This window comes from Saimiri boliviensis, chromosome 17 (assembly GCF_048565385.1).
Source record: "Saimiri boliviensis isolate mSaiBol1 chromosome 17, mSaiBol1.pri, whole genome shotgun sequence".
Lineage (NCBI taxonomy): Eukaryota > Metazoa > Chordata > Mammalia > Primates > Cebidae > Saimiri > Saimiri boliviensis.
In genome coordinates this window covers 47,939,734-47,961,713 of record NC_133465.1, presented here as the reverse complement: position 1 = coordinate 47,961,713, position 21,980 = coordinate 47,939,734, and the positions used below count along the sequence as shown (strand labels likewise).

Here is a 21,980-nt window from a genome sequence, read left to right as displayed (position 1 = left end):
CTTCAGGGTTACCGTTAAAAAATTTGAGGTTAGCATATAGGAAGGAAGTCCTCTTACTGGATCAATGCCAAAAGGGTATGGTCCACCAAACACTCCAGGGAGGGCTGGGTTCAGCTGTAGAACAGGGTTCCCTCGAAGCGTCTCTTCCCTACCATGACAGGGAAAAAGTCATATTTATTTTTTAACAAGAGAAGAAAACAACAGGGGTCCAGAAATTGACCCCAAAATAAATTAGTATAGGTATCTTGCCTCTTCAATAAAATGGAAGGGGGAAAAATAAAGAGGAGAGACTAGCAGCTGAGATTGAGGGATCCAAAATGATAAAAAGAAAAACACACAAACACACAATCAAGCAGGGAACTGGAGAATCTGCTTTTAGTTTCAAATAAACAAACAAAAAATCATTCCTAGTCTTAGTTCCTTGACACTTGCTGGACAAATTACAAAGCACCTCACAGTACAGAGCATGAATGAGGAGACACTGTCACCACTTCCTAAAGAAGTGTCAGTTTGTCACTTATCTTAAAAATCAGGGCTGAACGTGAAAGGCATAAGCTTTGAATTTTAGCTTCTTCTGCAACTTACGTCCAATTATAAGTAAACATCGGCCGTACACTCCAGGATGACCCAAAGATATTAAGAGACTTGGAAAAGCAATCATTGTAGATGAGGCCAGTGTACATGGAGAACACACCCATCAACAGAATAATGTATCGACCACTGAACACAGTGCTAAACATCTGGGAACAGAAGAAAGAAGTAATGAGAATGTACTTGCTGCAGCTCACATTGTGACGTTATTCAGAATATGCCAGCACCTTTCTCTGGCACTATACCCCATCCTGGTTCAGAGAGCTTGAAGACAAGACCAAAATACAATGTTAATGAGACAGTCACTTTCACAGTATGTGGCCTCTTTATTTTTTTATTAGATTGGTGCAAAAGTTATCAAGGTTTTGGCCACTAAAAGTGATGGCCAAAACCTTGATAACTTTTGCACCAACCTAAATGATTTTTATTTTTTTACAGATAGGGTCTCACTATGTTGCCTAGGCTAGTCTCAAATTCCTGGGCTCAAGTGATTCTCCTGCCTCAGCCTCCAAGTTGCTGGGACTACAGGCACACACTACCACTTCTAGCTAGCACATGTCCAGTTTAGTGTTAAAATGAACATATCTTCTCTACTCCCTTTTGATAAATTCATGGATAAAAGACTTCCAGATCATAATTTTCTTTTTCTTTTTTTTTTTTGAGACAGAGTCTTGCTCTGTCACCAGGCTGGAGTGCAGTGGTGCGATCTTCGCTCACTGCAACCTCCGCCTCTTGGTTCAAGCAATTCTCCTGCCTCAGCCTCCCAAGTAGTTGGAACTACAGGCGTGCGCCACCATGCCCAGCTAATTTTTCTGTTTTAGTAGAGTTGGGGTTTCACCATGTTGGCCAGGATTGTCTCTATCTCTTGACCACGTGATCCGCCTGCCTTGGCCTCCCAAACTGCTGGCATTACAGCAGTGAGCCAGTGCGCCAGGCCCAGATCTTAATATTCACAATGAATGTTTGGGAAATTATAAAATTTCAGTTCAAGGCAGATGTAACCTAAACATTACCTCATTCTCATTCTTCTGGGAAAGGATCCGACTCTCCCTCAATACCATCCACACAGCAAAAAGAGTCATTAAAATGCCATGACCAAAGTCTCCAAACATCACAGCAAATAGAAAAGGGAAAGTGATAATCGTATATGGAGCTATAAAGAAACCAAAAAAAGAAAAATACAAAGTACATAAAACTATAGCAATTCCACAAATATCACATTCTTTTCCATACTCTTTCTTTTTTTTTAAGACGGGGTTTCGCCCTGTTGGTCAGAACTCCCGACCTCAGGTGATCTGCCTGCCTTGGCCTCCAAAGTGCTTGGATTACAGGCATGAGCCACCACGCCTGGCCTTTTTTTTTTTTTTTTTTTTTTTTAACAGAGTCTCACTCTGTCAGCCAGGCTGGAGGGCACTGGCACAATCTTGGATTATTGCAACCCCCACCTCCCAGGTTCAAGTGATTTTCCTGCCTCAGCCTCCTGAGTAGCTGGGATTACAGGTGCCCACCACCACACCCAGCTAATTTTTATATTTTTAGTAGAAATGGGGTTTCACCATGTTGGTCAGGCTGGTGTTGAACTGCTGACCTCATGATCTACCTGCCTTGGCCTCCCAAATCGCTAGGATTACAGGCATGAGCCACCGTACCTGGACTTCCACACTCTTTTTTTTTTGAGATGGAGTCTTGCTCTGTCACCAGGCTGGAGTGCAGTGGCTCAATCTCAGCTTACTGTAACCTCCATCTCCTGGGTTCAAGTGATTCTCCTGCCTCAGCCTCCTGAGTAGCTGGGACTATAGGTGTGTGCCACCACACCCAGCTAATTTGTGTATTTTTTACATGGTGAGACAGGGTCTTGATCTCTTGACCTCGTTATCTGTCTGCCTCGGCCTCCCAAAGTGCTGGGATTACAGGCGTGAGCCACTGCACCCGGCCCCCATACTCTTAAGATTAATATAAGGTGACTTATTCCCAAGCTGCCAGACAGATAGGACTCTCAGAGAAAATCTTTCATGGCAGAATCAACACACCCTCACGAAGTGACCAATGACATCTGTACTATTAATAACCTTTTTTTTTTTTTTTGAGATGGGGTTTCACCATGTTGGCCATGCTGGTTTCAAACTCCTGAACTCAGGTGAACCGCCCACCTTGGCCTCCCAAAGTGCTGGAATTACACGTGTGAGCCAGCACACCCAGCCAATAACTTTTTTTTAAAAGAGAGATGGGGTCTTGCTATGCCACTCAGGCTGGAGTGCAGTGGTGCTATCATAGCTCACTGCAGCCTGTAACCCCTGGACTCAAGTTGTCCTCCCACCTCAGCCTCCCAAATAGCTGGGACAACAGGTATATGCCATCATGCCCAGTTAATTTTTTAATTACTAATAACTTAAATAATTTTTTTTTAAAGCTGGAATCTCACAATTTTGCCCAAGCTATTCCTGAACTCCTGGCCTTGAGCAATCCTCCCACCTCAGCCTCCTGAGTATCAGAGATAACAGGCATGAGCCACTGTGCCTGGCAGCTCTGATAACATTTAAACAAATAAGAACAAATAAGAGGAAATGAAGGTGTAACCCTGGCAACACTGATTTGTTCTTTGATTCTCTTCTATCTTGTGAGGGACTGCTCCCAGGACAGGCCAGATGTCTTCTCTTTGTGTAGCAACCATGTCCCAGCAGTATAAAGCCAAATATCAGATAACGTACAGACAGAGAAAACCCAGAGCAAAGCAGTTATTGTGTACAGCTCCAGCTGAAAATGAATCCTCACACTCACACTCTTGATTTAGTAATTAGCTCTCCAAATATAGGAGAAATCTGTATTGTGCCTAAAATGGCCAATACTTGCTACATTTTCTCTGTCTAATCTTGGAACAGGGAAGCAAAAAAAAAAAAAGCCCTTGAAAAATATCAGATATCTTAGAAGAAACATTTTGCTTCAAACAGACCCTGCAAATGATTTGCTAGTTAAGTCCAGGTGGTTTTATGGCTGTGAGAGCACATTTAAGGGTCCAGTCTGGGACAGGCGCAGTGGCTCACGCCTGTAATCCCAGCACTTTGGGAGGCCAAGGCAGGTAGATCACGAGGTCAGGAGATCGAGACCATTCTGGCCAACAAGTTGAAACTTCGTCTCTACTAAAACACCAAAAAAATTAGCCAGGCATGGTGGTGCAGGCCTGTAGTCCCAGCTACTCAGGAGGCTGAGGCGGGAGAATTGCTTGAACCCGGGAGGCAGAGGTTGCACTGAGCTGACATTGTGCCACTGCACTCCAGCCTGGCAACAGACCAAGACTCTGTCTCAAAAAAAAAAACAAAAAAAAAAAAAAAAAAACAACAAAAAAACAGTATCCAGTCTGGCTGGGCGCGGTGGCTCAAGCCTGTAATCCCAGCACTTTGGGAGGCCGAGGCGGGTGGATCACGAGGTCGAGAGATCGAGACCATCCTGGTCAACATGGTGAAACCCCGTCTCTACTAAAAATACAAAAAATTAGCTGGGTATGGTGGCGTGTGCCTGTAATCCCAGCTACTCAGGAGGCTGAGGCAGGAGAATTGTTTGAACCCAGGAGGCGGAGGTTGCGGTGAGCCAAAATTGCGCCATTGCACTCCAGCCTGGGTAACAAGAGCTAAACTCCATCTCAAAAAAAAAAAAAAAAAAAAAAAAAAAAATCTAGTCTGATGAATTTTTTTTTTTTTTTTTTTTTGAGACAGAGTCTTGTTCTGTCACCCAGGCTGGAGTACAGTGGCATAATTTCGGCTCACTGCAACCTTTTGCCTCCTGGATTTAAGCAATTCTCCTGCCTTAGCCTCTTGAGTAGCTGGGATTACAGGCACACACCACCACACCTGGCTAATTTTTTTTGTATTTTTAGTAGAGACGGGGTTTCACCATGTTGGACAGGCTGGTCTCGAACTTCTGACCTCAAGTGATTCTCCCATCTTGTCCTCCCAAAGTGTTGGGAATACAGGCATGAACCACCACTCCCGGCCAATGAATTTGTAAAGGACCCCTACCTGAGAGTAAACCTGGGTCTCATTCTGCTCTTTACATTAAATGGGCGCCTTTTTTTTCTTTTTTTTTTTTTTTTTTTTGAGACGGAGTTTCGCTCTTGTTACCCAGGCTGGAGTGCAATGGCGCGATCTCAGCTCACCACAACCTCCGCCTCCTGGGTTCAGGCAATTCTCCTGCCTCAGCCTCCTGAGTAGCTGGTATTACAGGCACGTGCCACCATGCCCAGCTAATTTTTTGTATTTTTAGTAGAGACGGGGTTTCACCATGTTGACCAGGATGGTCTCGATCTCTCGACCTCGTGATCCACCCGCCTCGGCCTCCCAAAGTGCTGGGATTACAGGCTTGAGCCACCGCGCCCGGCCTCTTTCTTTTTTTTTTTTAAAGACAGTCTTACTCTGTTGCCTAGGCTGGAGTGAGTAGCACAATCTCGGTTCACTGCAACCTCCGCCTCCTGGATTCAAGTGATTCTCATGCCTCAGCCTCCTGAGTAGCTGGGACTACAGGTGTGCGCCATCATGCCCGGCTAATTTTTGTATTTTTAGTAGAGATGGGGTTTCGCCACGTTGGCCAGGTTGGTCTTGAACTCCTAACCTCATGTGATCCACATGCCTCAGCCTCCCAAAGTGCTGGGATTACAGGCATGAGCCACCACATCCTGCCAGAATGGGCACTTCTTCACAGGAAGTACACAAGAGCTGAGGTGTCAACATGTTTTATTTATTTTTTAATAGAGATGGGGTCCACCATGTTGCCCAGACTGATCTTGAAATCCTGGGCTCAAGCAATCCTTGCATCTCAGCCTCTAAAAGTGCTCAGATTAACATCTTTAATTTTAAATCAGTTGTTCAACAGCATTTAAAGTGAGGCGTTAGAAGAAACAATGAACAAAAAGGCCGGGCATAGTGGCTCACACCTGTAATCCCAGCAGTTGGGGAGGCCGAAGCAGGAGGCTTGCTTGAGCCAGGAGTTCAAGACTAGCTTGGGCAACATGACAATACCTCATCTCTAAAAAAAATTAAAAATTATCAGCCTGGGCAACATAGTGAAAACAACATCTCTAAAAAAATTTTAAAAATTAGCCAGGTGTGGTAACACACATGCCTGTTGTCCCCAGCTACTCCAGAGGTTGAGGCAGGAGGATCACTTGAGCCTGAGAGGTCGAGGCTGCTGTGGGCCATGATTGCACCACTGCACTACAGCCTGGGCAACAGAATGAGACCCAGTCTCAAAAAAGAAATCATAAAATAAAAAATAAAAAATTAGCCAGGTGTGGTGGTGTGTGCTTGCGGTCCTAGCTATTCAGGAGGCTGAAGTGGGAGGATCCCTTGAGGCCCAAAGTTTGAGACTGCAGTGAACTACAATCATGCTGCTGCACTCCAGCCTGGGCAACAGAGGGAGACTCTGTCTCAAAACAAGCCAAGCCAACCAAACAAAGAAAAAGACTCTAGAGAAAAAGGATAACAAGCTTTCTTTTACCTGGATTTATCTCTCGGTAAGTTCCAATTCCATAAGCATCTACTATGTTCTGAAAGCCATAGGTAAACTTGTTGGTTTTGTTATAGGTTGGGGGAGTCTGGTTTGTCTGCATCCTGTTCAAAATGGAAGGTACAGTGGAACCACTGTGCTCCTAAAAAACATTAGCACATATATCAAAATTAGGTTATCCTCCTAATTGCAGTGGTGGTTACACAGGTGTATATTTCTCAAAACTCATCAAATGGTACACATAAAATACACGTATTTTGTTTTGTGTAAATTATATCTCAATAAAGCCAATAAAAAATAAAACTAGATTATCTTTCCCAGCCTTTGGGAAAACTGGGACAAGGCATAACATTTACAATTGAAGATTTCTATTAGATCCTGTGAAATAGATCCTTTTTGGTTTGTTTTAAAGTTTCTTTTTTTTTTTTTTTTTTTTTTTGAGACGGAGTTTCACTCTTGTTATCCAGGCTGGAGTGCAGTGGCACGATCTCGGCTCACCACAACCTCCGTCTCCTGGGTTCAAGCAATTCTCCTGCCTCAGCCTCCCGAGTAGGTGGGACTACAGGCATGCACCACCATGCCCAGCTAATTTTTGTATTTTTAGTAGAGACGGGGTTTCACCATGTTGACCAGGATGGTCTCGATCTCTTGACCTCGTGATCCACCCGCCTCGGCCTCCCAAAGTGCTGGGATTACGGGCTTGAGCCACCGCGCCCGGCATATGCCTGCACTCCTAAAGATCCTGTGAAATAGATCCTTAATATGAAAAAATTTTAACTTTAAATATGTCACCAGAGAAAACATGGAACTGCCTACGTATCAGACTTTTTGTGAAACTTACTGTCTCTGTTTCAAAGAGAAAGCAAAGAAGTATGTTCTCTGCCTCTCCTTCACTACTTAACTTCCTAATCCCTTGCAGTATGGCTGAGCACGCTTATGCAAAGTGACTGGTTCCTGACCAAAGGGCTTCTCTCCCCGGGGCACGCCCCCTACACGTTGGAGATCTTTGGTGAGTCTTTCTTCCTCAGGAATTCTCCTGCTCACTAACCGTTCCTTCTCTCTCTTTGCTGGTTGTATCTGTTCTGCCTAATAGCAATGCAGGCCCCCAACCTTCCTTTCTCTCTGTGCCCTCCCTCTTGAAGGTCTCATTCCCTTCCATTGTCATGACTCTCATTTCCTTAGCTTTGTCCCCTTGTCTGCTTGACATTGCCACATGGACCTCAATGTGACTACAACTGAACTTACCATCTTTCCCCAATCAGTAAGCTTCTCTTGCTGAACATTTACTTTCAACAAAGGAAGCGTAATTCTCCTGGCCGCTCAGCTTTGATGGCTCAAAAAGATGTTTAAATCTCTCCTTGTATTTCTCCTGCACCTTGCTAGGAGCCATGTGTCCCTATTGATTTTTCCTACAGAACATCTCACAAATTCATCACTGTTTTTTTTTTTTGACACTGTCAAGTCCTACCTGGGAATCCTTATTATTTACTACTCTATGTCTACAATAGCCTCCTAAGTGAACCCCTACCTACAGAATCTCTTCACTCCTCAATCCAACCTAGATACTATCAGCAAATTACTCTTTTAAAACTGCCTTGGGCCAGGTGCAGTGGCTCACACCTATGATCCCTGCACTTTGGGAGGCTGAGGTGGATGGATCACCTGAGGTCAGAAGTTCGAGACCAGCCTGGCCAACATGATGAAATCCCATCTCTACTAAAAATATAAAATATTAGCTGGGCATGGTGGTGCGTGCCTGTAATCCCAGCTACTCAGGAGGCTGAGGTAGAAGAACCGCTTGAACCCTACTCAGGAGGCAGAGGTTGCAGTGAGCCAAGATTGCACCACTGAACTCCAGCTGGGCAACAAGAGCAAAACTCTGTCTCAAAAAAAAAAAAAAAAAAAAAAAACCAAAAAACTGCTTTGATCAGCTGGGCATGGTGACTCACTTTTTTTCATTTTTCTTTTTTTTTTGAGACAGGATCTTGCCCAGGTTGGAGTGCAGTGGCACAATCTCAGCTCACTGCAACCTCTGCCTTGTGGGTCCAAACAATTCTCCTGCCTTAGCCTCCCGAGTAACTGGGATTACAGGCACCCACCACCACACCTGTCTAATTTTCTGTATTTTTAGTAGAGATGGCGTTTCGCCATGTTGGCCAGGCAGGTCCAAATTCCTGACCTCAAGTGATGTACCCGCCTGAGCCTCCCAAAGTGCTGGATTACAGGTGTGAGCCACCACGCCTTGCCCCAACACTTTGGAAGGCCGAGGCAGGCAGATCACTCGAGTCCAGGAATTTGAGATCAGCCTGGGCAACATGGCAAAACCCCGTCTCTACAAAAAAGCTGGACATGATGGCAGACACCTGCAGTCCTAGGTACCAGGAGCCCAAAGTGGGAGGACTGCTTAAGCCCAGGAGTTGGAAGCTGCAGTGAGCTAAGATGGTGCCACTGCACTCCAGCCTGGGTAACAGAGCAAGACCCTGTCTCAGAAACAAAATAAAAAATTTTTAAAACCACCTAAACTGCTTTGATCATGTTCCTTCACTGCTGAAGAACCTCCAATGTCTCTCAACTCCCTCTGGAATAAAATCTGAATCTTCTAAGTTATTATAAAATGAACCATTCACAATTAGGTGCCAAACTACCTGATGCAGACAGGTACTTCTCCTCTTTCAGCTAACCCATCATAATCCTGTTCTTGCCCAAACATGCACGGTCCAACTCTACTTCCTGCCTTTGTTTTTGTCTCTTCATTCCACAGTCTTAACCATCTTACCATTCTTCAAAGCCCTGATCAAATGCCACCTTCTTAAAGCTTTTCCAACTCCATAGTCAGAACCCTCCTAATAAACTGTAAGATACTTGAGGGCATGTTTTGAACATCTCCGTACTCCTGCAGGCACTTACAGCAGTTCTGTGGTAGTTGTTCTAATTAACTACTAAAGAGAAGCAGTCATATACAGAGAGTACATCAGGAAACCGATGCTCTGGCCATAAGTGACCCTGAAGAATTATGGGCATATGACCAAATTATTTCAGCTCTCTTCACTGCAGTTTCCACATATCCAAAATAAAGATTTGCTATGCTGATATGATATAGATATGATATGCTAGGCTATGTATGAAACGTACTGTCAAGTTAAAAGCCAAATATATTAAAGAACCCTGATGCTGAAATGCCATAAAAATGAAATTGTTACTACTGATGGGAACCTCCCTTCTTGGCCACGAGCTGCATTGCTAGCTTTGGGGACTCACCGTGCCCCTTCTGAGTGCAAACTGGATGGAGTCAAGGTCGGTGACAGGGCACCAGACCTCTGCAATCAAGCATTTCTGAGTCACATCTATGTTGCACAGGTTCAGGGTATGGTAAATGGCCTTCATCTTCCGCACTTTGATGAACCAGACACGGATGTTCTTAGCAGCCGCCTGCAGAACCCTCTGGCGGTGATCCTCCGTTTGATTCAGAACCTGTGGGGAGAAAAGGAACAAGGGAGGATCCTTCTAACACCAGTTTTAGATCTTAGGATATGAATGGCAAAGAGGCCTAGCTTTCTGAAAAGACGTGCCAGGGAATTGTCTTTTTCTTCCTCTGGCTAGAATGGTTTCTTTTTCCCAAATTACAAGAAATTAGAGTACTAGTTACTAACGTTCACTTTAATTTAGCTTCAAGCTGAAAAGAAACCTGAGAAAATAGTTTTTTAGACTTTCTGTATATGTTCAATCTTACCACCAATCCAAGGCACAACGAACATAGGTCACTGCCTCTAACTTGTCTCATTAAAGAGCAATGACTTTCTATGTGGGGACTACAACTTAGACTTGAAGGAACAGGCATTACAGGCCCAGGCGCTGACAAATGAACAAATCTACACTTAAGAACAGAAGCTGGCCGGGCGTGGTGGCTCACATCTGTAATCCCAGCCCTTTGGGAGGCTGAGGCAGGCGGATCACCTGAGATCAGAAGCTCGAGACCAACCTGGCCAACATGGTGAAACCCCGTCTTGGCCGGGCGCGGTGGCTCAAGCCTGTAATCCCAGCACTTTGGGAGGCCGAGGTGGGTGGATCACGAGGTCGAGAGATCGAGACCATTCTGGTCAACATGGTGAAACCCCGTCTCTACTAAAAATACAAAAAATTAGCTGGGCATGGTGGCGTGTGCCTGTAATCCCAGCTACTCAGGAGGCTGAGGCAGGAGAATTGCCTGAACCCAGGAAGCGGAGGTTGCGGTGAGCCGAGATCGCGCCATGGCACTCCAGCCTGGGTAACAAGAGCGAAACTCCATCTCAAAAAAAAAAAAAAAAAGAAACCCCGTCTCTACTAAAAATACAAAAACTAGTTGGGCGTGGTAGCATGCGCTTGTAATCCCAGCTACTTTGGAGATTGAGGCAGGAGAATCACTTGAACTCAGGAGGTGGAGGTTGCAGTGGGCCGAGATTGTGCTACTGCACTCCAACCTGGCAACAGAGTGAGATTCCGTCTCAAAAAAAAAAAAAAAGAACAGAAGCACCGAACACCACCACCTACCTACACTGGGAACATGGGCCAGAAATGCCATGGGATCAGGAGTGCCTGTGATCTTTACAGTGGGTGTGGAATGTCACATACCACTGCCATCATGAAGGCAGCTAAGGTGTTACCTTTATGTCAGGCTTCTCAGAGGAATCACATTGCCAAGAGTAGGGTGGGAGGAAGGTACAGGAACATTTTACATTCCATTGTCTTAATACGAAATATTTAAGTTATTTATTTATTATTTAGAGATGGAATCTCACTCTGTCGCCTCTGCCTCTCGAGTTCAAGCAATTCTCCTGAGTAGTTGGGATTACAGGTGTGTGCCACCATGCCCAGCTTATTTTTGTATTTTTGGTAGAGATGGGGTTTCACCATGTTGGTCAAGCTGGTCTCGAACTCCTGACCTCTGATCTGCCTGCCTCAGCCTCCCAAAGTGCTGGGATTACAGGCATGAGCCACCACACCTGGCCCATATTTTTAATAGCATAAGTGTGGCTAAGCCTGTTGCTTCCAACTGGAAGAAATTAGACAAGCAACCCAAAGCAGAAGTCTTTATCATAGACAGTTCTTCAAGTTGGTTCAGAACAAAGTTCAGAACAAAGCAGTAACTACTCCCTGAAAACCTGTCTTGGGCAGAGGAAGGTGACTTCCATAAAGAGGTTTGTTTTGTTTTGTTTTTTAAAAAAGACATGGCTGAGAAAATACCAAACACCTATTTGTTAAAAAGAAAAGTCATGGCATGCTAGGGAAACACATCACTTGAAGACAGATACTTTCTTTTCTTTTTTTTTTTTTTTTTAGACGGAGTTTCGCTCTTGTTACCCAGGCTGGAGTGCAATGGCGCGATCTCGGCTCACCGCAACCTCCGCCTCCTGGGTTCAGGCCATGCTCCTGCCTCAGCCTCCTGAGTAGCTGGGATTACAGGCACGTACCACCATGCCCAGCTAATTTTTTGTATTTTTAGTAGAGACGGGGTTTCACCATGTTTACCAGGATGGTCTCGATCTCTTGACCTCGTGATCCACCCGCCTTGGCCTCCCAAAGTACTGGGATTACAGGCGTGAGCCACTGCGCCCGGCCTTGAAGACAGATACTTTCTTTCCTCTGGTTGTTGACTATTTCATATTACTCACTCCTATAATCCCAGAACTTTGGGAGGCCAAGGCAGGAGGACTGCTTGAGGTCAGGAGTTCCAGACCAGCTTGGGCAATATAGTGAGACCCTATCTCTACAAAAACATACCAAAAAATAATAAGCTGGGCATGGCAGCATGCACCTGTAGTCCCAGCTACTTGGGAGGCTGAGGCAGAAAGACTGCTTGAGCCTAGAAGGTCAAGGCTGCAGTGAGCCAAGATGGTGCCACTGCACTCCAGCCTGGGTGACAGAGTGAGATCTGTCTTAAAAAAAAAACAAAAAACAAACAAACAAAAAAAACTGGCTGGGCAAGGTGGCTCATGCCTGTAATCCTAGCACTTTGGAAGGCTGAGGTGGGCGTATCACCTGAGGTCAGGAGTTCAAGACCAGCCTGAGCAACACGGAAAAACACTATCTCTACTAAAAATACAAAATGAGCTGGGTGTGGTGGCACATGCATGTAATTCCAGCTAGGGAGGCTGAGGCAGAAAAATCACTTGAAACCAGGAGATGGAGGTTATAGGAGCCCAGATCGTACCATCGCACTCTAGCCTGGGCAGCAAGAGAGAAGCTCCATCTCAAAAAAAAAAAAAAAAAAAAAAAAAAAAAAAACTTCTTCTAGAAGGATGCTAAATAAACTAGCAAGCAATATTCTATTTGCTTTTCTCTTTCCTCATCCCACTCCTTGGTATTCAACCCCTTTTTAAACTCTAAGTTCCTACAGCTAGATTTCTAAAAAATCAAATTCTGGTCAGTTATAATGACTACTGAACATGCTCTTTAAATCTACCCACAGGCCTGGAAGGAGATTAAGGCAGCCCTAGAACCCAGAATATACTAGTATAGCCTATCACTCATTCACCAGCAGTTCTAAAACTCTCTCTCTCTCTCTCTCTCTCTCTCTCTCTGGTTAAACAGGTAAGTGTATCTCAAAGGACCTGGCAATAGGTCAGGTTGATGGGTCACATATGATGGGGGTCAGTGAGAGTTGAAATGGAAGTTACAGGATGGGCATGGTGGCTCATATCTGTAACCCCAGCCCTTTGGGAGGGCGAGGCAGGCAGATTACCTGACGTCAGGAGTTTGAGACCAGCCTGGCCAACATGGCAAAACCCCTTCTCTACTAAAAACACAAAAAATAGCCAGGTGTGGTGGTGGGCACCTATATTCCCAGCTACTTGGGAGGCTGAGACAGGAGAATCTCTTGAACCTAGGAGGCAGAGGCTGCAGTGAGCCGAGATCATGCCAATGCACTCCAGCCTGGGTGACAGAGCAAGACTCCATCTCAAAAAAAAAGAAGAAGAAAAAAGAAATGGAAGTTACAACATATCTCTGACAATTCTGCCACTGCCAAAAGGAACTGCCTTTGGGATTAAGGCAGTTTTATGTTTATATTAAGGTAATATTATGTTTATTAATATTCTAAGGGGGCGATCATCACTTTCATTCTTTCAAAAGGAACAAAGCCCCGCTCACCAGCCTTTCCTTCCATATGTACACACGGTTCACAACTCCTCCCTCAGAGCCCTGTGATAACCATGGTGTGCATAAACCACTCTTACTATAATTTGGCAAAATTCAAACAGTCTCTTCTTGGGTACAAGAGTCACACCAGGGCTCTTTGGCTAGACTGTGTGGTTAAGATCAAAGGTCACCACAAAGATGCATGCCGAGTTATCGGGACTGGCTGCCTCAGCAGGCAGGGCGTGTGGGAGAGGGCAGAACTAACTTCTAGTGTATGTCTAGATTGTTTGAAGTATATTTTTCTTAACTAAGCATACTTCTGAGAAAGTATTATTATAAAAAATATTTCAGACTTGGCTGAGCACAGTGGCTCACACCTATAATCACAGAATCTTGGGAGGCTGAGGCAGGTGGATCACTTGAGTTCAGGAGTTTGAGACCAGCCTGGCCAACACAGTGAAACCTCATCTCTAATAAAAATACAAAACTTAGCCGGGAGCGGTGGTACATGCCTGTAATCCCAGCTACTTGGGAGGATGAAGCAGGAGAATCACTTGAACCTGGGAGGCAGAGGCTGCAGTGAGCCAAGATCGCGCCATTGCACCCCAGCCTGGGCAAAAGAGTGAGATTCCGTCTCAAAAAAATAAATCAAGGTACAAAAATTAGCCAGACGTGGTGGCACGTGCCTGTAATCCCAGCTGCTCAAGAAGCTGAGGCAGGAGGATCACTTGAGCCTGGGAGGCGGAGGTTGCAGTGAACTGAGATAGCACCATGGCACTCCAGCCTGGGAAACAGAGTGAGAGTCTGTCTCAAAAAAATAAAAATAAAAAAATCTCAGACTCATGAGGTGGAGAGGAATTGAATATGCTAGGCAATGATGATTTTAGATGCTTAGCATTCCTGTCTCATTTGAGGATGGCTAATGCTATTTTTAACTATTATTCCCTAAGACTTTCTCAGCTCCCAGAAAGACATATTACCCATGGACATTTCTTTTTTTGGTATCCTGGTTTGCTACAGGTGCTTTATAGACTATCAGTGTTTCAAGGAGGGAGAATGGTCTTGTTATTCCAGTATTCCCCCAAAACAAGTTTCCTCCAGCCTTTTGTGTACCATTTGGAGATCATCAATCCTGGTATTCACTCCAGAGGCCATTTCCTTCCTCTCCTGCGGTGTCTCAGGACAGGGATAGAGTGAGGCTCGGAACCTGGAATATACAGACACAGCCTTATGATCATCAAAGTTTCTTAATTTATCCAATTTAAATAATCTCAGAAAGTAATCCTAATGTACCAGAAGGACCAAAACAGGATTGGGTCAGATGGATGTATTACGTCAATACTATTTTTTTTTTTTTTTTTTTTTGAGATGGAGTTTCACTCTGTCACCAAGGCTGGAGTGAAGTGGCATGATCTTGGCTCACTGCAACCTCCACCCCCCTGGGTTCAAGTGATTTTCCTACCTCAGCCTCCCGAGTAGCAGGGATTATAGGCACCTGATACCATACCTCACTAATTTTTGTATTTTTAGTAGAGAAGGGGTTTCACCATGTTGGCCAGGCTGGTCTCAAACTCCTGACCTCAGGTGATCCACCTACCTTTGCCTCCCAAAGTACTAGGATTACAGGCATGAGCCACCGCGCCCAGCTTAAGTCAACACTATTTACGTGAAATGACCTGCAGACAGAGCAATTATAACATCTGAACTACATTGACATTCTCTATAGCTAAGAAATTTCTTTGAAATTAAAAAAAAAAAAAAAGGCAAATAATATTGTAAATTAAAAGAGAGGGATGGCATGGAAAAAATTCTGTCCCTAGGCCAGGCGTGGTAGCTCATGCCTGTAATCCCAGCACTTTGAGAAACTAAGGCAGGTGGATTGCTTGAGTCTAGGAGTTCAAGACCAGCCTGGGCAACATGGTGAAATGTCATCTCCACAAAAAAAATACAAAAATTAGTCGGGCATGGTGGCATGTGCCTGTAGTCCCAGCTACTTGTGAGGCTGAGTTGGGAGAATCAACTGAGCTCGGGAAGTCAAAGCTGCAGTGAGCTGTGATCATGCCACCGCACTTTAGCCTGGGCAATGGAGTGAGGCACTGACTCACGAAAAAAAAGCGAGGCACAGTGGCTCATGCCTGTAATCCCAGCACTTTGGGAGGTGAGGCAGGCAGATCACTTGAGATTAGGAGTTTAAGACCAGCCTGGCCAGCATGGCAAAACCTCATCTCTACTAAAAATTAAAAAATTAGCCTGGTGTGGTGGCATGCACCTGTAGTTCCAGCTACTTGGGAGGCTGAGGCAGGAGAATCGCTTGAAGCCTGGAGGTGAAGGTTGCAGTGAGCTGTGATTGTGCCATTGCATTCCAGCCTGGGTGACAACACGAGACTCAAAATAAATAAATACAGATATATATAAATATATATATATATGTATGTATATATATATATATATATATATATATATATATATATATATCCCTAAGGCAGGATTCCAGGAAATTTAAGGACATAGCATCTAAGTATGGAGACTCACTGTCCCAGAATAATATGGCATTTATAAACCATGAGTCCTTAGAGTTATTTTTTTCCCAAGCTAAGGAAATTGTGGTTCTCTTTTTTTTTAGTTTTTAATAGAGATGGGTCTCGCTAAGTTGGCCAGGCTGGTCTTCAAATCCTGAGGTCAAGCAGTCCTCCTGCTTCGGCCTCCCAAAGTGTTGGGATTACAGCCATGAGCCATTGTATCAGGCCAAAAATGTGATTCTGATGGTATTTTAAAAAATGAATTTAGGAGTGGTGGCTCACGCCTGTAATCCCAACACTCTGGGAGGCCAAGGTGAGAGGATCACCTGAGGTCAGGAGTTCGAGACCAGCCTAGCCAATATGGTGAAACTCCATCTCTACTAAAACTACAAAAAAAAAAAAAAAAAAAAAATTAGCTAGGTGTGGTGGCGCATGCCTGTAATCCCAACTACTTGGGAGGCTAAGCCAGGAGAATCACTTAAACCTGGGAGGCAGCCGGGCGCGGTGGCTCAAGCCTGTAATCCCAGCACTTTGGGAGGCCGAGGCGGGTGGATCACGAGGTCAAGAGATCGAGACCATCCTGGTCAATATGGTGAAACCCCGTCTCTACTAAAAATACAAAAAAGTAGCTGGGCATGGTGGCACGTGCCTGTAATCCGAGCTACTCAGGAGGCTGAGGCAGGAGAATTGCCTGAACCCAGGAGGTGGAGGTTGCGGTGAGCCGAGATCGCGCCATTGCACTCCAGCCTGGGTAACAAGAGCGAAACTCCGTCTCAAAAAAAAAAAAAAAAAAAAAAAAAAAAATACCTGGGAGGCAGAGGTTGCAGTTCACTGAGATCACACCATTGCACTCCAACCTGGGTGACAGAGTGAGACTCAGTTGCGCAAGAAAAAAAAAAAAATGAATTTAGGTCAGCTGCAGTGTTCACGCCTGTAATCCCAGCACGCTGGGAGGCTGAGGTGGGCAGATCCCTTAAGTCCAGGAGTTCCATTTCAGCCTGGGCAACATGGTAAAACCCCGTCTCTACAAAGAATACAAAAAATTAGCCAGGTATGGTGGAGCACACCTGTAGTCCCAGCTACTCTAGAGGCTGAGGCGGGAGGATCCCTTGAGTCCGGGAAGTGAAAGCTGCAGTGAGCCGTGATCATGCCACTGCAATGCAGCCTGGGCGACAGAGTGAGATCCCCCATCCGAACAACAAAAATAAAAATGAATTTGGGCTATTTCTAATTGATTAAAATATGCCCTAACAGTATTAAGAGATATATTCATTGTGTCAAGGTAGACTAAAAAGGATATGTATTTCACTATTCTGAACTTTAAGACTGTTGAGTAGCTGGGCAGCATGGCTGTGCACTCCTGGTAGAGGCATGCCTCTCTTACCCTTCACAGATTTTCTTGACTCTGTTTTTCAGCTGATCGCCTTGGAAGAAAATGATAAACACAGACTTGTGCACGTAGTCACCCTAGGCCCCAGAATAGAAAAACAAGAGTTCAGACTTCTGTACCTGGATGAAAACCTCTTAACCAACTTTTTTGGTGATGTAAGAACAACAGGCATCCTTTAAGGACATGGCAATCTTGCACTTTCACCACTCACCTCACTCTATTTCCTGAGCTTCACCACAAGAACATCTGCCTTATAATCTCTAATCCACAATCATCTTTCTCTGTTTTTTTTTTTTTTTTCACTTAACCAGGAGCTTGAAGCTAAGATGATGCTCCCCTTAGCACTGTGTAGACTTATTTACCAATTCACCTTTAAATCTTATTTTGCCTGAATGACAAAAGTACAGGAAAGAAAAGAGAAGGAAGCCATTTCTGTCTGTTCTGGGACTTAGAAATTCTTAGATAAAAAGGGCTAGTAACTACAAGGAACTGAGTTCCTAGGAGGAATGCTGGTGTAGAATCTCACAATTCAAGCTAATCTGGACTTTATAGGGCAGGGAAGAAGGCAGTCCATTCCAAATACCAAGTTTATACCTGAAGTATGATGCAAGAACTGGAAAGAAAGATGAGAAAAGAAGATATATGGGGTATTAACCAGAACTGTCTCTGGTTGCCTGTATTTTCTCATAGATGCAGCATGTACAGCTTTTATAATAACAAACAAAACTTTAGAAGGATAAAAGGAGATAAGGAGTGAAGAAAATTAGGCTCAAGAGTCTTAAATCCCTAAATTCTCCAGGCTAAACTAAAACCGATTCTTTGTGCAGCTGCTCTGTTACAGATAACCAGGGTCTCCTTTTGGTGATTTGATAAAATAACCTTTCTGTTGCCAACAGGAAATTTGACTGAATATTCCTAAGAACAGTTCCTCATTAGTGTGACTGCAGATTACGATGTTTCCACAACATGACGGTCTTTGGCAAGATGGTGAAACTACTAGGCAGGGGATTCACCTGAAGTGTCACCACACTCCTCCACGGCATGGAGGATAAAAGCCATGCTGCTGCACAGCCCACCCCACCTGGGAAATCTCACAATTCAATCTCTCTTCTTAAGTAAAGAATACTAATTTAAGAAATTAACGAAATAATTTAGAACAGAAAAACTAACTTCAGGTTTCTAAAGAATACTAGTACAAAAGCAAAGTACAATTTTTGCAGTATGTTTGATCTTTACTTGTACTCCCTGAAATCAGGACTCACAATACCTAAACGCAGGTTCAGATGATAAACTCTGTCCCATTATGGCAAATGCCAAGATGTTAAACTGTTTCTACTTTCTGAAATACTGGCTGGGGAAGACCATCCCATTTTGTCCAATATCTATTCTTTAACTAAGTTTCTAATCCTTCCAACAAACAAAAGACAAAAAAACTTTACCAAGTAAAATTTCATCAGCTTATAAAGATCACAGTTTAGAAAATCTCCCTTTTTTTTTTTTTTTTTTTTTTTTTTTTTTTTTTTTTGAGACAGAGTCTCACTCTGTTACCCAAGCTGGAGTGCACTGGAGTGATCTCAGCTCACTGCAACCTCCACCTCCCAGGTTCAAGTGATTCTCCTGCCGCAGCCTCCTGAGTAGTTGGGATTACAGGCCCGTGCCACCATGCCCAGCTAATTTTTGTATTTTTAGTAGAGATGGAGTTTCACCATGTTGGTCAGGCTGGTGTCAAACTGCTTGACCTCGTGATCCACCCACCTCAGCTTCCCAAAGTGCTGGGATTACAGGCGTGAGTCACCGTGCCCAGCCTTTCCATCTCTTTTTATACACAACTATTACCAAATTTGGGGCCAGGCATGGTTGCTCACGCCTATAATCCCAACACTTTGGGAGGCCGAGGTGGGCAGATCACTTGAGGTCAGAAGATCGAGACCAGACTGGGCAACATGGTAAAATCCTGTCTTTACTGAAAATACAGAAAAGTGAGCTGGGCATGGTGGAGCACACCTGCAATCCCAACTACTCAGGAGGTTGAGGCAGGAGAATCATTTGAACCCAGGAAGGAGGGGTTGCAGTGAGCTGAGATTGTGCCACTGCACTCCAGTCCGGGCAACAGAGTGAGACTCCATCTCAAAAAAAAAAAAAAAAAAAAAAGGCCGGGCACAGTGGCTCAAGCCTGTAATCCCAGCACTTTGGGAGGCCGAGACGGGTGGATCACGAGGCCAAGAGATCGAGACCATCCTGGTCAACATGGTGAAACCCCGTCTCTACTAAAAATACAAAAAAATTAGCTGGGCGCGGTGGCGTGTGCCTGTAATCCCAGCTACTCAGGAGGCTGAGGCAGGAGAATTGCCTGAACCCAGGAGGCGGAGGCTGCGGTGAGCTGAGATCGCGTCATTGCACTCCAGCCTGGGTAACGAGAGCGAAACTCCATCTAAAAAAAAAAAAAAAAAAAAAAAGATCAAATTTGGAACCAGACGTCTTGCTTTAATTCTCTTGCAAATAAGTGAGAATAAAAATTTCCAATCAGAATAACATCTACACGGGTAAAGCTTGAAAATATTTATATGCCATATACACATCATATATCCATGTGTACATATGACAGGAATTAACTTAGAGGAAGTACTTCAAATTCTCCAGTTAGAGCAGAGTTAAAGATAATGGCTACTCTGTGGAAGGAGTAAATTCAGGCGGCCCCACGCTGCGTTTCGGCTCTGGGCTCCCTCTACAAGACCTACTCCACAGGATGCAATCTCCTTGTCTTACAGTCACAGGATCCTCCAGGGGGTTCTCGATTTCAGCCTGTCGCAGGAACACATTTCCCCGGCATACTCTCCAAAGCATGCGCTCAAAAGTAGGGATGCGCTCCCGGTTAATGACACCAGCCACGAAGCTGTGGGGAGAAGAGACAGACTGGAAACTCTATTCCATGTCATGGGATGGAAGGTTTTAAGACAAAGTCTTATTCCCAGCCTCACTTCTGGACACAGCAGACAGCTAACAAAGCAAATCAGGCACGAATCCAGAGTCACAGTAGTCTTAACAGGACTATCTCAGAAGAGGCCATATCCTGATAGCAAGTGAATCCCCAATCTCACTGCTCTACTGAAAAGCAAAGATGAACATGGCCCCACTGAATACAGAAAGGTTGACGTGGCACTTACCCAAGTCTTAAAGGTGTGCCTCTTCCCATCTCACTTGGCTCCAAGAGGGATGAGGACTCTTCCAACAGGTCTGGATCCGCCATCTGCTGATGATGCAATTCAGCCTGAATTCACAAATCAATTAATATCTAATGAAAATAGTTAGTGGCATGCAGGGAACGAGGAGCCAGGAGACAGGTTCAGAAAATAAGGATGAAAAAGAAAGCAAACCACCAAAAGACAAGATATACCCACAAAAAGACAAGAATAGGGGATGAAAACAAAGAAAATAAATTTGAAGTAAAGAAAGCATAATTGCCCCAGTAAAGCATCTGGGGAAATGGTTTTAGAAATAAGGAATAAAAAAAAAAAAAACACTAAATGATGGTGACATGTATAAATCTGCTACTTGGTGGAAGCCATTTTCTCTCCTATGTTTCTCTGAATGAACCATGAAAGTACCAGGAAATACCTCTGCATGTAGATAGGAAGCTAAAATATCTCTCCCTTCTGTACAATAATGAAGAGGCTCTGCAGATACTCTCAACATTTAATTTCTAGGCAGCTACAAACTAGAATTTTCCCTGTGTGAGAATGTGAAAGACAGAGGTTCTCTTTCCAATGAAGAAGAAAGGCACTGCCACTGTCTTTGAATACTGTGTAGTCTGGTGAAAATCAGAATGGGCAGCTCCAGATACCTAAGTTTCTAGCTGCTTTAAAATTCAAAACATGAGCCGGGCACGGTGGCTCAAGCCTGTAATCCCGGCACTTTGGGAGGCTGAGACGGGTGGATCACGAGGTCGAGAGATCGAGACCATCCTGGTCAACATGGTGAAACCCCGTCTCTACTAAAAATACAAAAAATTAGCTGGGCATGGTGGCGCGTGCCTGTAATCCCAGCTACTCAGGAGGCTGAGGCAGGAGAATTGCCTGAACCCAGGAGGTGGAGGTTGCGGTGAGCCGAGATCGCGCCATTGCACTCCAGCCTGGGTAACAAGAGTGAAACTCCATCTCAAAAAAAAAAAAAAAAAAAAAAAAAAAATTCAGAGCATGAGAACTTTCATCATCGCCACTTATAGAATGATCCAAGCCATGGGATTTAAAAAGTATTTATGTCTTCAAAAGGATAAGAAGCATAATAGCTGGGCAGGCCTGAGCCTCCACTGCATCCATAAAGGGAAGAAAAAGTAAAAAACATATCTGAATGTCCTATTTTCCAAGTAGGAATCTCCTAAATAAGTTCACATATGCTTTACAGTTACAGGATTCTTGAGAACACGGCTCAAGAATCAAGTAAAGTGAAGAAAAAGCAAGAGATAACAGACCAAATTGGAGCTCATGGGCTGGTGTAATTGGTGAGATTTAAAATGATTTCCACCATGACAGTTTATACAATGAAATGAAGGAAAAGAAGGATCCTCCCACACACGGGTCTACATTTCCCAGCCTCTCTCTACCCAACTCATCCTACCACCCTTTACTCCCATTAGAAAGGAGAAGCTGCTCCAAAAACAAAACAAAACAAAACAAAATAAAAACAGTCCAATCAACTTCTCCACTGCCTCATCTCCCCAACTTGAATATCCAGGCACTACGTGTTTGACCAAAAACTAGAAATAAGCCAGAACAATCATCCTCTTCAAGAGCACAACAAAACAAAAAGTCAGAAGAGTTTCTCTCTATCATTTTCATTCCAAGTTTCAATTCGATTCTATTCCTGTCAGCCAC

The 21,980-nt window shown here is 44.3% G+C and overlaps 1 protein-coding gene across 6 annotated transcripts in view; it reads right to left on the bottom strand.

Moving 5' to 3' along the window:
* The window catches only part of ATP6V0A1 (ATPase H+ transporting V0 subunit a1), a 68,258-nt gene that overhangs the window by 27,580 nt on the left and 18,698 nt on the right, over nt 1-21,980 (bottom strand). For 4 of the 6 annotated variants that reach the window (XM_074388739.1, XM_039476770.2, XM_039476771.2 and 1 more), the window contains exons 6-14: nt 20,274-20,377; nt 19,876-20,002; nt 17,104-17,186; nt 14,314-14,407; nt 9,346-9,558; nt 6,079-6,229; nt 1,605-1,744; nt 586-740; nt 58-148 (exon numbers count right to left, since the gene is read on the bottom strand). In XM_074388739.1, coding sequence (XP_074244840.1) covers nt 58-148; nt 586-740; nt 1,605-1,744; nt 6,079-6,229; nt 9,346-9,558; nt 14,314-14,407; nt 17,104-17,186; nt 19,876-20,002; nt 20,274-20,377 — 1,158 coding nt within the window. The remainder of the gene's footprint in view (nt 1-57; nt 149-585; nt 741-1,604; nt 1,745-6,078; nt 6,230-9,345; nt 9,559-14,313; nt 14,408-17,103; nt 17,187-19,875; nt 20,003-20,273; nt 20,378-21,980) is intronic. The other 2 variants (XM_039476773.2, XM_039476774.2) reach the window with 1 other exon arrangement.